The sequence below is a fragment of the Lipotes vexillifer genome, unplaced genomic scaffold (genome assembly GCF_000442215.2).
Source record: "Lipotes vexillifer unplaced genomic scaffold, Lipotes_vexillifer_v1.1 scaffold1129, whole genome shotgun sequence".
NCBI lineage: Eukaryota > Metazoa > Chordata > Mammalia > Artiodactyla > Lipotidae > Lipotes > Lipotes vexillifer.
The window spans coordinates 2926488-2942531 of NW_006789022.1; the positions used below are offsets into that span (position 1 = coordinate 2926488).

The 16044-nt window shown below is 36.9% G+C and overlaps 1 protein-coding gene across 2 annotated transcripts in view; it reads right to left on the reverse strand.

Moving 5' to 3' along the window:
* Positions 1 to 16044, reverse strand: part of LOC103068640 (solute carrier family 22 member 9) — a 40546-nt gene that overhangs the window by 11249 nt on the left and 13253 nt on the right. For both annotated transcript variants that reach the window (XM_007462107.1, XM_007462108.1), the window contains exons 3-5: positions 7084 to 7238; positions 6813 to 6981; positions 5592 to 5715 (exon numbers count right to left, since the gene is read on the reverse strand). In XM_007462107.1, coding sequence (XP_007462169.1) covers positions 5592 to 5715; positions 6813 to 6981; positions 7084 to 7238 — 448 coding nt within the window. The remainder of the gene's footprint in view (positions 1 to 5591; positions 5716 to 6812; positions 6982 to 7083; positions 7239 to 16044) is intronic.

The window sequence follows — 16044 nt, forward strand, 5'->3', positions numbered from 1 at the left end:
AAAAAAAAAAAAAAAAAAAAAAAAAAAATGAGGAAGATAAAAACTTTCCTGGAGAAAAACTGAGGGAATTTGTCACTAATAGACGTGCCTTACAGGAAGGGCTAAAGGAAGTTGAAATGAAAAGGATACTAAACAGCAACACGAAAGCATATGAAAGTAAAAATCTCTATGGTTAAAGTAAATATAAGACAAATACAGAATAATCTAATACCGTAATGGTGGCATGTAAATTTCTTTAACACTAGTATAAAAGTTAAAAGAAAAAACTGTTAAGAATAACTAGAACCACAGGGCTTCCCTGGTGGCACAGTGGTTGAGAGTCCGCCTGCCCATGCAGGGGACACGGGTTCGTGCCCCGGTCCGGGAAGATCCCACATGCCACGGAGCGCCTAGGTCCGTGAGCCATGGCTGCTGAGCCTGCGCGTCCGGAGCCTTTGCTCCGCAATGGAAAAGAATAACTAGAACCACAAAAATTATTAATAGATACATGATTTGAGAGAAGTGAATTCTGGCATTAATAACATCAAACATGTGTTTAGGGAAAGTAAAAGTATAGTTTTTGCTCATAATAGAATTTAAGTTGTTATCAGCTTAAAATAGACTGTTATAACTATAAGAAGTTTTATGCAAGTCTCATGGAAACAACAAAGAGAAAACCTACAGTAGATATACAAAATAAAAACAGAAAAGAATCAAAGTATTGTATATCACTATAAAAAATCAAATCACAAGGGAAGATAGCAATAGAAGAGAGGAAAAAAGAACAATAAAACAGAGAGAAAACAATTTATCAATTGTAAGTACTTACCTATCAATAATTACTTTAAATGTAAATGGATTAAGCTCATCCATCAAAAGATATAGGGTGGCTGAATGGATTTTTTAAAAAAAGATCCAATTTTATGCTATCTGTAAGACAGTCACTTTAGATTTAAAAACACAGTAGCCATAAAGTGAACGGATAAAAAAAAGACATTTCATGCAAATGATAACCAAAACAGGGCAGGGATAGTCAACTTGTATACATAAAATAGACTTTAAACAAATACTGTCACAAGAGACAAAGAAGGTAATTTATAGTGATAAAAGGATCACTGCAACACAAAGATATGACATATAACCCACAAAGATTGAATCAAGAAGAAACAGAAAGCCTCAATAGGCCAATAACAAATAAAGAGTATGTGGCAGTAATTTTAAAAATTCCAGGAACAAAAGCCTAACACCATAGGGCTTTTCAGGTGAATTCTACCAAACATTTGAAGATTAATTAATTAGATATTAATTAATTAATACCAATCCTCTCAAACTCTCCCAAAAAATAGAAGACAAGGACAGTCCTAAACTCATTTTGTCAGACCAATATGATCCTGATACCAAAGTGAGACAAAGATACCATAAGAAAAGAAAAGAAAAGAAAAATGCAGGCCAATATTCCTGAAGAACATAGTTGAAAAAATCATCAAGATATTAGCAAACCAAATTCAACAGCATATTGAAAGTATCGTGCACCATTACCCAGTGGGCTTTACTCCTGGGATGCAAGCATGGTTCAATATAAGCAAATCAATGCGATACACCAAATTAACAGAATGAAGGCTAAAGATCGTGTGACTACCTCAAATAAATGCAGAAAACACATTTGACAAAATTCAATGCACTTCTATGGTAAAAATTCTCAACAAATTAGGTATTGAAGGAACTTACATTAAAGGCCATGTATGTAAAGCCCACAGCTAACATCATACTCTATGGTGAAAAACAGAAAGCTTTTCCCTTAAGATCTGGAACAAGACAAGGATCACACTTCAATGTAGGACTGGAAGTCCTGGCCAGAGCAATTAGGTAAGAAAAAAAATAACAAAAGGCATTCAAATCAGAAAGGAAGACATAAAATTGTCTGTTTGAAGGCAACATGATCTAATTTGTAGAAAACCCTAATACATATCCAAAAAATTGTTAGAACTAATAAATGAATTCAGTAAAGTTACAAGATACAAAATTAACATATAAAATCAGTTATATTTCCATACACCAGCCACAAACTGTCTAAAAATAAAATTAAGAAAGCAATCCTGTTTGCAGTAGCATCAAAATAATAAAGTATTTAGGGATAAACTTAACCAAGGAGGTGAAAGACTTGTATACTGAAAACTATAATCCCTGAAGAAAGAAATTAAGGCAGATACTAGAAAATTGAGAGACATCATGTTCATGGATTAAACAAATAAATTAATACTGTTAAGATGTCCATACAATACAAAGCAGTATGCAGATTCAATAAATCCCTGTCAAAATCCCAATGGCATTCTTTACAGAAATAGAAAAAACAATCTTAAAATTCATATGGAAACACAGAAGGTCCCCACAGTCAAAGAATTTTTGAGCAGAAACAAAGCGGGAGGCATCACATATTCTGATTTCAAAATACATTATGAAGCCACAGTAACCAAGAGTGTGATACTGGCCTAAAAACAAACATATAGACCAATGGAACAGAATAGAAAGCCCAGCAATAAACTCATGCATATACAGACAATTGATTTCTGATAGTTGTGCCAAGAGTTCACAATGGGGACAGGATATTGTCAATAAATGGTGTTGGGAAAACTGGATATCCACATGCAAAGGAATGAAACTGGAAACTTACACTATACACAAAATCAACACAAATGGATTAAACACTAAAATGTAAGATCTAAACTGTCAAATTCCTAAAGAAAACATAGGAGAAAAGTTTGTTGATATTGGTCTTAGCGATAATTTTTTGGATGTGACGCCAAAAGCACAGGCCATGAGCAGAAAGAGACAAATCGTACTAAATACATCAAACTTAAAAGCTTCTACACAGCTAGGAAATAACTGACAAAATGGAAAAGCACGTACAAAATGGGAGAAAATATTTGCAAGCCATATGTCTTATAGAGGGTTAATATCCAAAATACATAGGAAACTCGTACAACTCAATAGTAAAAAAGCCAAATAACTTAATTAAAAAATTGACATACAAACTGAATACACATTTCTGCAAAGACAGCATACAAGTGGCCAAGAGGTACATGAAAAAGGGCTCAACACCACTAGTTGTTAGGGAAAGGCAAATCAAAATTACGAGTTGTCACTTCACACCAGTTAGGATGGCAATTATTTTAAAAAGTAATTAGTGTTGGTGAAGATGTGGAGAAAAGGGTACCCTTGTACACTGCTGTTAGGAATGTGAAATGGTGTAGCCACTATGAAGACAGTATGGAGTTTCCTCAAAAAATTAAAAATAGAACTGGTATATTATCCTGTAATCCCTCTTCTGGGTATATATCCAAAGGAATTAAAATCAAGATCTTGAAGAGATATCTGCACTCACATGTCCACTGGACCATTATTCACAATAGCTAAGATATGGAAACAATCTAAATCTAAGATATGGAAACAATCTATGTCCATCCATGGATGAATAGAAAATACATGTGTGTGTGTGTGTGTGTGTGTGTGTGTGTGTACACATATGTATATGTAAAATGGCATACTATTCAGCAATAAAAAGAAGGAAATTCCACCCTTTTCCACAGCATAATGAACCTAGAGGTCATTATGCTAAGTAAAATAATCCATGTGCAAAAGAACAAATACTACATGATACCACTTACACGAGGAATCTAAGAGTCAAACTCGAAGGAGCAGAGAGTAGAATGGTGTTTGCCAGGTGCTGGGGGATGTGAGAAATGGGGAAATATTTGTCATAGAGTACAGAGTTTCAGTTGTGCAAGATAAATCAACCCTAGGGATCTACTTTACAGTCTAGTGTCTAGGGTTATAATACTGTACCGTATACTTAAAAGTTGCTGTGAGGGTAGATCTTATGTTGAGTGTTATCACAAAAAAATAATGAATAAAGGGCAGAGAGAGTTTTAGGAGGTGATGGATATGTTTATTGCATAAACTGTGGTGATGATATTTAGATGTATACTCATCTGCAAATACATCAAGTTGTGTACGTTAAATATGTACAGCTCTTTGTACGTTAATCATACCTCAGTAAAGTGTTTTTTAAAAAATCTATCACACGTGTAACTGAACTTACTTGCAGAAACGTTTTATTGCTTCTCTTTGGCTGTCTAGCTCCTAGCACTCTCTTTTTCCTGTTAAATGAGGGCAGATGATTTCTCCTTGTCTCTATTAGCATTCTTTTCATTCTCTTATCGTTGCAAACAAAAAAGTTAACAACAGAAATACCATATGATCTGGCAATATCAATTATGGTTATATAGCCAAAAGAATTGTACACAGGATATTGAAGAGACATTTTCATACTCATATTCATTGCCACACTATTCACATATGGAAACAACCTAAATGCCCATCAGTGGATGAATGGATAAAGAAAATGTAGTATATTCATACCATAGGATATTATTCAACCATAAAGATGAGGAAATCCTGCCATATGCTATATCATAGATGAATCTAGAAAATTTTGCTAAGTGAAGTAAGTCAGTCACAAAGGATAAATAGTTCTCATAGAAGGACAAATGCTGCATGATTCCACTTATGTGAGATATCTAAAATATTAAAATAATAGAACAATAAGTAGGATGGTGGTCACCAGGGACTGGGGATAAGGGAATTGAGAAACTGTTGTTTAATAGGTATAGAGTTTTAGTCATGCAAGATGAAAAAGTCCTAGAGCTCATTGTACTTATAGTTAACAATACTGTATTGTACAGTTAAAATTTTTAGATTTCATTCTATGCATTTTGACCACAATAAAAGTTATTTTTAAATGTATGTTAAAATTTCTCTTTTTAATATTAAAACTCTGTGAAAAATGGGATTCTGACTCATACTGCTATTCATGACCAAGCACCATGCCTACTACATTATAATTTTTCAATAAATAATTTATACATTCATGACATGATGAACGGTCTACTTTATGACCTACAACAGCATCTGCCTTCCATACCTGGGGTGGAAAATAAAAAAAGAGAAAGATCTCTCTGAAGCATTTCCACTCAGTCATGTTCTTGGAACTTGTAATAAGTAGAATGTAAACTCCACGAAACAGGGATTTGGACTATTGTGGTCATTACCATATTTCCTATATAGAACAGAATGCCCTTTCAGTAAATATACCATGAATGGAAGCATATATGATTGACTTGACAAATAAGCCTCCTTATGCTCTATTCTGCATGGTCACTAAGCTGCCCTTCAACTTGCCCTACTATCCTGAAAAAAACAACATTGAAATGTTAATTGGAAAGAAATGGATTAGTTTTTGTTACTTTCTCTAACGCAAAGTGAGAACATTAACAACCTTTACAATCATAAATACTGTACCATTTGTCTAGCTTCCACATATATGCGTTATCTGCCTCTGTTGAGTAAAATATCTGCATCCAGTCCTTTCGGCATCAGCATCCTAATGTTCGCTCAAACCATGTTGACAGCTACTGAAGACCAGGACAATGAGGTAAGAAGATCCCAAACCACACCAGTGTTCCCACCCTTTATTCACTTTATGGACACCGACTAGTGTATATGTCAGGTCATATCTTTCCTATATTCCATAACCAACTCCCTCTCCTGTTTACCTCCATGGTTAGAGCGTCTCCAGCATTCTTCCTTCCATTCTTGTGAGCAGCTTTTCTAAGTTCCTTTAAGCCCTCCTCGGGTTTGTTGGTGATAATCAGCCACCGAGCAGACTCTGCCAGCCACCTGATCAAGGAAGAGGACAGAGGTGCCATCAACTTTCATTTGCCCATTTTTTTTCCACAGAGGCTTTTTCCTGAAATGCCTCTCCCCTCCCATCTAATACCTCTCTCTTGTTTTGTTATACCAGGAAATATAAACTTATGTTCTTTTGTACTATAACTAGGAAGCTGTGAAGATGACCTCTCCATGCAGTACACCTTCACTGACTGCCGGGAATATAGAGTCGGAGTCATAGTGCCCTCCCCCCATTATTCAGGGGGATATTATCAGTTTTAGCAAATAAAACACTGTGTTTGGGCTTCCCTGGTGGCGCAGTGGTTGGGAATCCGCCTGCCAATGCAGGGGACACAGGTTCGAGCCCTGGTCCGGAAGCATCCCACATGCCGCGGAGCAACTAAGCCCGTGCGCCACGGCTGCTGAGCCTGTGTGCCACAACTACTGAAGGCCTTGCTCCTTGGAGCCCATGCTCTGCAACAACAGGGGCCACCGTGATGAGAGGCCTGTGCACCGCAGCGAGGGGTAGCCCCCACTCACCACAACTGGAGAGAGCCCGCGTGCAGCAACGAAGACCCAAGGCAGCCATAAATAAATAAATAAATTTTAAAAACCCCAAACAACAAGAAAACCCACTGTGTTTAGTTAAATTTGAATTCAGATAAACAGTGAATATGGGTAATTCTTGAGTATGACTGTCCCATGCAATATTTTGGACACACACTAAAAAGTATTTGCTGTTTATTTGAAATTTTACTTTAATGAGACACTGTATTTTATCTGGTTAGTACATGAAAATACAGAATTCTTAGGTAAGTAGAAATTTCATATAAACAATTAATAATTTTTAGTGTAACTATGCTCCATACAATATTTGGCATACTATACAAAAAGTTTGTTGTTTTATCTAAAATTCAAGTTTAACTGAATGCCCTTGATATTATCTGGCAAGCCTACCTGTTCTGCTTCTTTAATTGTATATAGGGCACAGATTAGTAGAGCATGTGCTCAAGTGTTGACTAAGACCAACCAGAATTCTTGCATCCTAATTTCAGGTACCTTGCGTCTAGGATCCTCTAAGACAAAGGAAGTAAGAAAGCTTATACCTTGAGGAAAGAAAGAAGACAAATAATGGTACAGAAAACACCAGCTGAAGGGTGTGCCAGTCTCGAATGGCAAAAGCTAGTCCTCCTAGGGCGATCTGTCCCATGCAAGCAGCACAGACTGACATGGTCATTCCCATGACTTGGAATCGGGGCCCTGTCCATTCTACAACTGAAAGAAAACACAAACAGGATTTTGACTTCAAACAAAGTTAGAATTTCAAAGTCAAAGTTAAGGCTTGGAAAATGTCAAAGACCTAAAGTATTGACTTACTAAGCACAGAAATATTTGTCAGGATGCTCATGGTAGAAAACCCAGCCAAGAAGCGTAGGGAGCAGTAAATGAGGAAGGTGGGAGCAAAGGCTGCACAGGTGTCAGTAATGGCGAGCTGGAGCAAACACCATCTGAGCATTAACCTCCTCCCAAACCTGAGAAATGGAAACAGGTTAGATATAGTAATAGTAACAACCTGTTGTAGAAATGAACAAAAAGAAGATGTACTTTGAAATTTAGGGGATATTTTGTTATTTTTATTTTATTTTAAAATTTTTTCTGTTTTTCCTTTTTTCCCCAGTTTTATTGAGATATAATTGACATACAGCACTGGACAAGTTTAGGGTGTACAGCATAATGATTTGTCTTACATATATCATGAAATGATTATCACAGTGTTTAGTGAACATTCATCATCTCATATAGATACAAAATTAAAGAAATAGAAAAAAATTTTCCTTGTGATGAGAACTCTTAGGATTTACCATCCTAACAGCTTTCATATATAACACACAGCAGTGTTAATTATATTTATCATGTTATACATTACATCACTAGTACTTATTATCTTATAACTGGAAGTTTCTACCTTTTGACTGCCTTCATCCAGTTCCCCCTCCCCTAATGCCCGACTCTGGTAACCACAAAACTGATCTGTTTTTCTATGGGTTTGTTTTTGAAGTATAATTGACCTACCACACTGTGTTAGCTCCTGTTACACAACATAGTAATTCCATATTTCTATACATTTCAAAATGATCACCATGATAAGTCATCTGTCACCATACAAAGATATTACATTGTTATTGACTATATTCCCCACACTGTACATTTCATACCCTTGACTCATTTATTTTGCACCTGGAAGTTTATACCTCTTAATTTCCCTCACCTATTTCTTTCTCCACACACCTGTCCCCTCTGGTAACTACCTGTTTGTTTGTTCTCTGTATCTATAACTTCTTCTGTTTTGTTATGTTTGTTCACTGTTTTCTTTTTTTTCTTTTTTTTTTTTTTTGCAGTACGCGGGCCTCTCACTGTTGTGGCCTCTCCCGTTGCAGAGCACAGGCTCCAGACGCGCAGGCTCAGTGGCCATGGCTCACGGGCCCAGCCGCTCCGCGGCATGTGGGATCTTCCCGGACCGGGGCACGAATCTGTGCCCCCTGCATCGGCAGGCGGACTCTCAACCACTGCGCCACCAGGGAAGCCCTGTTTTCTTTTTTAGATTCCACATTTAAGTGAAATCAGTATTTGTCTTTCTCTGTCTGAATTATTTCACTTAGCATTATACCCCCTAGGTCCATCCATGTTGTTGAAAATGGCAATATTTCATTCTTTAATATGTTTTATATGTTTCATATATATATATATCTTCTTTATCCATTAATCTATTGATGGGCACTTATCTTGGCTATTGTAAATAATGCTGCAATGAACTTAGGGGTGCATATATTTTTTTGAATTATTGCTTTTGTTTTCTTCAGATAAATACCTAAGAGTGGAATTTGTGGGTCATAAGGTAGTTCTATTTTTAATTTTTGAGGAATCTCCATTCTGTTTTCCATAGTGGCTGCACCAATTTACATTCCCACCAACAGTACATAAGCATTCCCTTGTCTCCACATCCTCACCAATTTATTGTCTTTTTGATGATAGCCATTCTGACAGATGTGAGGTGGTTTCTCATTGTGGTTTTGATTTGCATTTCTCTGATGGTTACTGATGTGAGCATCTTTTCATGTGTCTGTTGGCCATCTGTATGTCTTCCTTGGAAAAATGTTTATTCAGATCCTCTGCCCACTTTTTAATTAGGTTGTTTGCTTTTTTGATGTTGAGTTCTATGAATTCCAGTATATTTTGGATAGTATCCTCTTATTGTATGTATCTTCTCCCATTAAGTAGTAGCCTTTCATTTGTTGATGGATTCCTTCCCTATGTAAAAGCTTTTTAGTTTGATGTAGTCCCATTTGTTTATTTTTACTTTTGTTTCCCTTGCCTGAGGAGACATACCCCCACCCCTCAAAATTACTAAGACCCATGTCAAACAGTGTGCTGCTTATGTTTTCTTCTAGAAGTTTTATGGTTTCAAGCCTTACATATAAGTCTTCAATTCATTTTAAATTTATTTTTATGCTTGGTGTGAGAGAGTGGTCTAGTTTGATTCTTTTGTGTATAGCTGTCCAGTTTTCTCAACACCATTTATTGAAGAGGTTGTCTTTTTCCATTGTATATTCTTGCCTCCTTTGATGAGACTAATTGCCCATATAAATGTGGGTTTATTTCTGGGTTTTCTCTTGTGTTCCATTGATCTATGTGTCTGTTTTTGAGCCAGTATCATACTGTTCTGATTACTGTAGCTTTGTAGTATAGTTTGAAACCAAAGAGCATGATACTCCAGCTTTGTTCTTTTATCTCAGGATTGTTTTGGTTGTTTGGGGTCTTTCATGTTTCCATACAAATTTTAGAATTATTTTTGCTAGTTCTATGAGAAATACTGTTGGTATTTTGATAGGGAGTGCATTGAATTTGGAGATTGCCTTGGGCAGTATGGTCATTTTAACAATATTTATTCTTCCAATCCTTGAGGACGGTTTATCTTTCCATTTGTTTTGTTGTCTTCAGTTTCTTTTATCAGTGCCTTATAATTTTCCAAGTACAGGCCTTTTACTCCCTCAGCTGGACTTATCCTTAGGAATTTTATTCTTTTTGTTGCAGTTGTAAATGGGATTGTTTTCTTAATTTTTCTTTCTGATAGCTTCTTGGTTAGTGTATAGAAATGCAACAGATTTCTGTATATGGTAAGTTCCCTACATATGAACGAGTTCCATTCTGAGAGCACATTCGTAAGTCCAATTTGTTCGTAAGTCCAACAAAGTTAGCCTAGGTACCCAACTAACACAATCAGCTGTACAGTACAGTACTGTACTGTAATAGGTTTATAATACTTTTCAAACAAATAATGCATAAAAAACAAACACAAAAATAAAGAAAACGTTTTTAATCTTATAATACAGTACCTTGAAAAGTACAGTAGTACAGTACAACAGCTGGCATACAGGAGCTGGCATCAAGTGAACAGGCAAGAAGAGTTACTGACTGGAGGAGGGAGGGGAGGTGGGAGATGGTAGAGCTGAAAGATCGTCAGCAATAGGAGACTGAGTGTAAGCTGCAATTGCACTCATGGGTGACGTTGATGGCACAGCTTCTGGTTCCTTGCTAGATTCAATTCTATCTACCCTCTTGAAAAAACAATCCAGTGATGTCTTGGTAGTAGATCTTTTTTCTTTCATAGATGACACTGTAGCACTGGATTGCCTTCTGAATGGCTGCTGCAAACTTCATGTACTGTTCTACATTTTGGTCCTGTGTCTCAAAAACTAACAGTGCCTCCTCAAATAAAGAAAATCCCCTTGCCATTTCCTGCATCATGGATCTCTTTGGTTCTTCAGTTACTTTTTCTTCCTCTTCTCTCTCTTTGCCCTTTCTCTGGGCACATTCGCATCTTTGAAAGTTTGCAACTTACTGTACTAATTTTATATCCTGCAACTTTTGCCAAGTTCATTGATGAGTTCTAGTAGTTTTTTGGTAGCATCTTTAGGATTTTCTGTGCATAGTATCTTGTCATTTACAAACAGTGACAGTTTTACTTCTTCCTTTCCAATTTGGATTACTTTTTTTTTTTTGCGGTACGCGGGCCTCTCACTGCTGCAGCCTCTCGTGTTGCAGAGCACAGGCTCTGGACATGCAGGCTCAGCGGGCACAGCTCACGGGCCCAGCCACTCCGCGGCATGTGGGATCCTCCCGGACTGGGGCACGAACCCGCGTCCCCTGCATCGGCAGGCGGACTCCCAACCACTGCGCCACCAGGGAAGCCCTGGATTACTTTTATTTCTTTTTTCAACTGGTTGTTTTGACTAGGACTTCCAAATCTATGTAAATAAAAGTGAATAAAATTGGTGAGAGTGGGCATCCTTGTCTTCATCCTGATATTACTAGAAATGCTTTCAATTTTTCACCATTGAGTATGATGCTACTTAGCTATGGGCTTGTCACATATGGCCCTTTTATTTTTTTCCTTTTTTCCTTTTTTTTTGCGGTACGCGGGCCTCTCACTGTTGTGGCCTCTCCCGTTGCGGAGCACAGGCTCCGGACGCGCAGGCTCAGTGGCCACTGTTCATGGGCCCAGCCGCTCCGCGGCATGTGGGATCCTCCCGGATCGGGGCACGAACCTGTGTCCCCTGCATTGGCAGGCAGACTCTCAACCACTGCGCCACCAGGGAAGCCCCCACATATGGCCTTTATTGTGTTGAGGTATGTTTCCTCTTTGTTGAGAGGTCTCTTTTTTATCATAAATGGATGTTGAATTTGTCAAGGTTTTTCTGCATCTATTGAGATGATCATATGATTTTTATTCTTCAGTTTGTTAATGTGGTGTATCACATTGATTGACTCACAGATATTGAACCATTCTTGCATCCCTGGGATAAGTCCCACTTGATCATGGTTTGTGATACTTTTAATGTATTATTGATTTCTGCTCTGATATTTATGTTTTTTTCTTTCTATTAACTTTGGGTTTTGTTGTTCTTCTTTTTCTCGTTCCTTTAGGTGTAAGTTTAGGTTGTTTATTTGAGATTTTTCTTGTTTTCTGAGGTAAGCTTGTATAAAACTCCCTCTTAGCACTGTTTTTGTTGTATCCCATAGATTTCAGATTGTTGTGTTTTCATTTTCATTTGTATCTAGGTATTTTTAAATTTCTTCTTTGATTTATTTAGTGAACCATTGGTTATTTAGTAGCATTTGTTTAACCTCCACATTCTTGTGGTTTTTGCAGTTTTTTTCTTGTATTGGATTTCTAGTCTCACAGCATTGTGGTCAGAAAAGATGCTTGATATGATTTCAATTTTCTTAAATTTACTGAGACTTGTTTTGTGCCCTATCATATGACTTATCCTGGGGAATGTTCCATGAGTACTTGAAAAGAATGTGTATTCTGCTGCTTTTTGATGGGATATTCTATATATATCTATTAATTCCATCTGATTTAATATGTCATTTAAAGCCCTTATTGATTTTCTGTCTGGAAGATGTCTCCATTGGTGTAATTGAGGTGTTGAAATCCCCTAGTATTATTGTGCCATGTTGATTTCTCCCTTTATGTCTGTAAATATTTCCTTTATGCATTTAGGTGCTCCTATGTTTTATATATATATATATATATATATATATATATATATATATATATATATATATATATTTTATATATTTTCTATTGAGCCCTTGATCATTATGCAATGGCCCTCTTTGCCTCTTGTTACAGTCTTTGTTTTAAAGTCTCTTTTGTCAATATAAGTATTGCTATTCTGGCTTTCTTTTGATTTCCATTTGTATGGAATAACTTCCTCCATTCCCTCATTTTCAGCCTGTATGTGTCTCTAGATATGAAGTAAGTCTCTTGTAGGCAGCATATATAGGGGTGTGTTTTTAGGTGTGTGTATCCATTCAGCAACACTATGTCTTTCAATTGGAGCATTTAGTCTCTTTACATTTTTAATAATTATTGTTAGGTATGTATTAATTGTCATTTTGTTAATTGTTTTTATAGTTCTTTTTTGTTCCTTTCTTCTCTTTTGTCCTCTTCCTTTGTGATTTGATTTTACCTGTGATAGATTTTATTATCTTTATTGTTATCTTTGGATTCATTTCTCTTTTTTGGGGGGGTGGGGAGTGCATTTATTATAGGTTTTTCGTTTCTGGTTACCATGAGGTATAAATGTATATCAGTCTCTCTATATGTGTGATTATTTTAAGCTGCTGATCTCTTAACTTAAATGCATTTTAACAACCCTGCATTATTACTCTCCTCCCCCAACAATTATTGTTTTTGATGTCATATTTTACATCTTTTTTTTTTTTTTTGTGGTACACGGGCCTCTCATCGTTGTGGCCTCTCCCATTGTGGAGCACAGGCTCCGGATGCGCAGGCTCAGCGGCCATGGCTCACGGGCCTAGCTGCTCTGCGGCATCTGGGATCTTCCCAGACCGGGGCACGAACCTGCGTCCCCTGCATCGGCAGGTGGACTCTCAACCACTGCGCCACCAGGGAAGCCCTCTTTTTGTTTTTTGAATCCTTTAAATACTTATTGCACATAGAGATGATTTAACTAATTTTCTTTTAACCTTTAGCTTTATACCTGGTTCGTTTACTACCTTTACTGTATATATGCCTTAACCAATGAGATTTTTCCTTTCACAATTTTCTTGTTTCTTACTTTTTGAATTTTATTTTATATTTTTTTATACAGCGGGTTCTTATTAGTTATCTATTTTATACATATTAGTGTATATATGTCAATCCCAATCTCCCAATTCATCCAACACCCCCTCCCCCACTTTCCCCCTTGGCATCCATACGTTTGTTCTCTACATCTGTGTCTCTATTTCCGCCTTGCAACCCAGTTCATCTGTACCATTTTTCTAGATGCCACATATATGCGTTAATATGATATTTGATTTTCTCTTTATGAATTACTTCACTCTGTATGACAGTCTCTAGGTCCATCAACGTCTCTACAAATAACCCAATTCTGTTCCTTTTTATGTCTGAATAATATTCCATTGTATATATGTACCACATCTTCTTTACCTGTTTGTCTGTCAATGGACACTTTGGTTGCTTCCATGACTTGGCTATTGTAAATAGTGCTGCAATGAACATCGGGATACATGTGTCTTTTTGAATTATGGTTTCCTCTGGGTATATGCCCAGTAGTGGGATTGCTGGGTCATATGGTAGTTCCATTTTTAGTTCTTTAAGGAACCTCCATACTGTTCTCCATAGTGGCTGTATCAATTTACATTCCTGCCAACAGTGCAAGAGGGTTCCCTTTTCTCCATACCCTCTCCAGCATTTGTTGTCTGTACATTTTCTGATGATGCCCATTCTAACCAGTGTGAGGTGATACCTCATTGTAGTTTTGATTTGCATTTCTCTAATAATTAGTGATGCTGAGCAGATTTTCATGTGCCTCTTGGCCATCTTTATGTCTTCTTTGGAGAAATGTCTATTTAGGTCTTCTGCCCATTTTTGGATTGGGTTGTTTGTTTTTTTAATGTTGAGCTGCATGAGCTGTTTATATATTTTGAAAATTAATCCTTTGTCCATTGATTCATTTGCATATATTTTCTCCCATTCTGAGGGTTGCCTTTTCATCTTGTTTAAAGTTTGCTTTGCTGTGCAAAAGGTTTGAAATTTCATTGGGTCCCATTTGTTTATTTTTGTTTTTATTTCCATTACTCTAGGAGGTGGATCAAAAAAGATCTTGCTGTGATTTATGTCAAAGAGTGTTCTTCCTATGGTTTCCTCTAAGAGTTTTATAGTGTCTAGCCTCACATTTAGGTCTTTAATCCATTTTGAGTTTATTTTTGTGTATGGTGTTAAGGAGTGTCCTAATTTCATTCTTTTACATGTAGCTGTCCAGTTTTCCCAGCACCACTTATTGAAGAGACCGTTTATTCTCCATTGTATATCCTTGCCTCTTTTGTCATAGATTAGTTGACCATAGCTGCATGGATTTATCTCTGGGCTTTCTATCTTGCTGCATTGATCTATATTTCTGTTTTTGTGCCAGTACCATATTGTCTTGATTACTGTAGCTTTGAAGTATAGTCTGAAGTCAGGGCATCTGATTCTTCCAGCTCTGTTGTTTTCCCTCAAGATTGCTTTGGCTATTCAGGGTCTGTTGTGTTTCCATACAAATTTTAAGATTTTTTGTTCTAGTTCTGTAAAAAAATGCCACTGGTAATTTGATAGGGATTGCATTCAATCTGTAGATTGCTTTGGGTAGTATAGTCATTTTCACAATATTGATTCCTCCAATCCAAGAACATGGTATATCTCTCCATCTGCTTGTGTCATCTTTAATTTCTGTCATCAGTGTCTTATAGTTTTCTGCATACAAGTCTTTCATCTCCTTAGGCAGGTTTATTCCTAGGTACTTTATTCTTTTTGATGAAATGGTGAATGGAATTATTTCCTTACTTTCTCTTTCTGATCTTTTGTTGATAGTGTGTAGGAATGCAAGAGATTTCTGTTAATTAATTTTGTATTCTGCAACTTTACCAAATTCATTGATTAGCTCTAGTAGTTTTCTGGAGGCATCTTTAAGATTCTGTATGTATAGTATCATGTCATCTGCAAGTACTGACAGTTTTACTTCTTCTTTTCCAAATTGTATTCCATTTGTTTCTTTTTCTTGGATTGCTGTGGCTAGGACTTCCAAAACTATGTTGAATAATAGTGGCGAGAGTGGACATCCTTGTCTCATTCCTAATCTTAGAGGAAATGCTTTCAGTTTTTCACCATTGAGAATGGTGTTTGCTGTTGGTTTGTCGTATATGACCTTTACTATGTTGAGGTAGGTTCCCTCTATGCCCACTTTCCAGAGAGTTTTTTTTATCATAAACCGGTGTTGAATGTTGTCAAAACCTTTTTCTGCATCTATTGAGATAAGCATATGGTTTTTATTCATCAATTTGTTAATATGGTGTATCACATTGATTAATTTGTGTATATTGAACAGTCCTTTTATCCCTGTGATAAATCTCACTTGATCATGGTGTATGATCCTTTTCATGTGTTGTTGGATTCTGTTTGCTAGTATTTTGTTGAGGATTTTTGCATCTATATTTGTTAGTGATATTGGTCTGTAATTTCCTTTTTTTATAGTAGCTTTGCCTGGTTTTGGTATCAGGGTGGTGTCAGCCCCATAGGATGAGTTTGCGAGTGTTCCTTCCTCTGAAATTTTTTTTTTTTTTTTTTGCGGTACACAGGCCTCTCACTGTTGTGGCCTCTCCCGTTGCGGAGCACAGGCTCCAGACGCACAGGCTCAGCGGCCATGGCTCACGGGCCCAGCCACTCCACGGTACGTGGGATCTTCCTGGACCAGGGCACGAACCCAT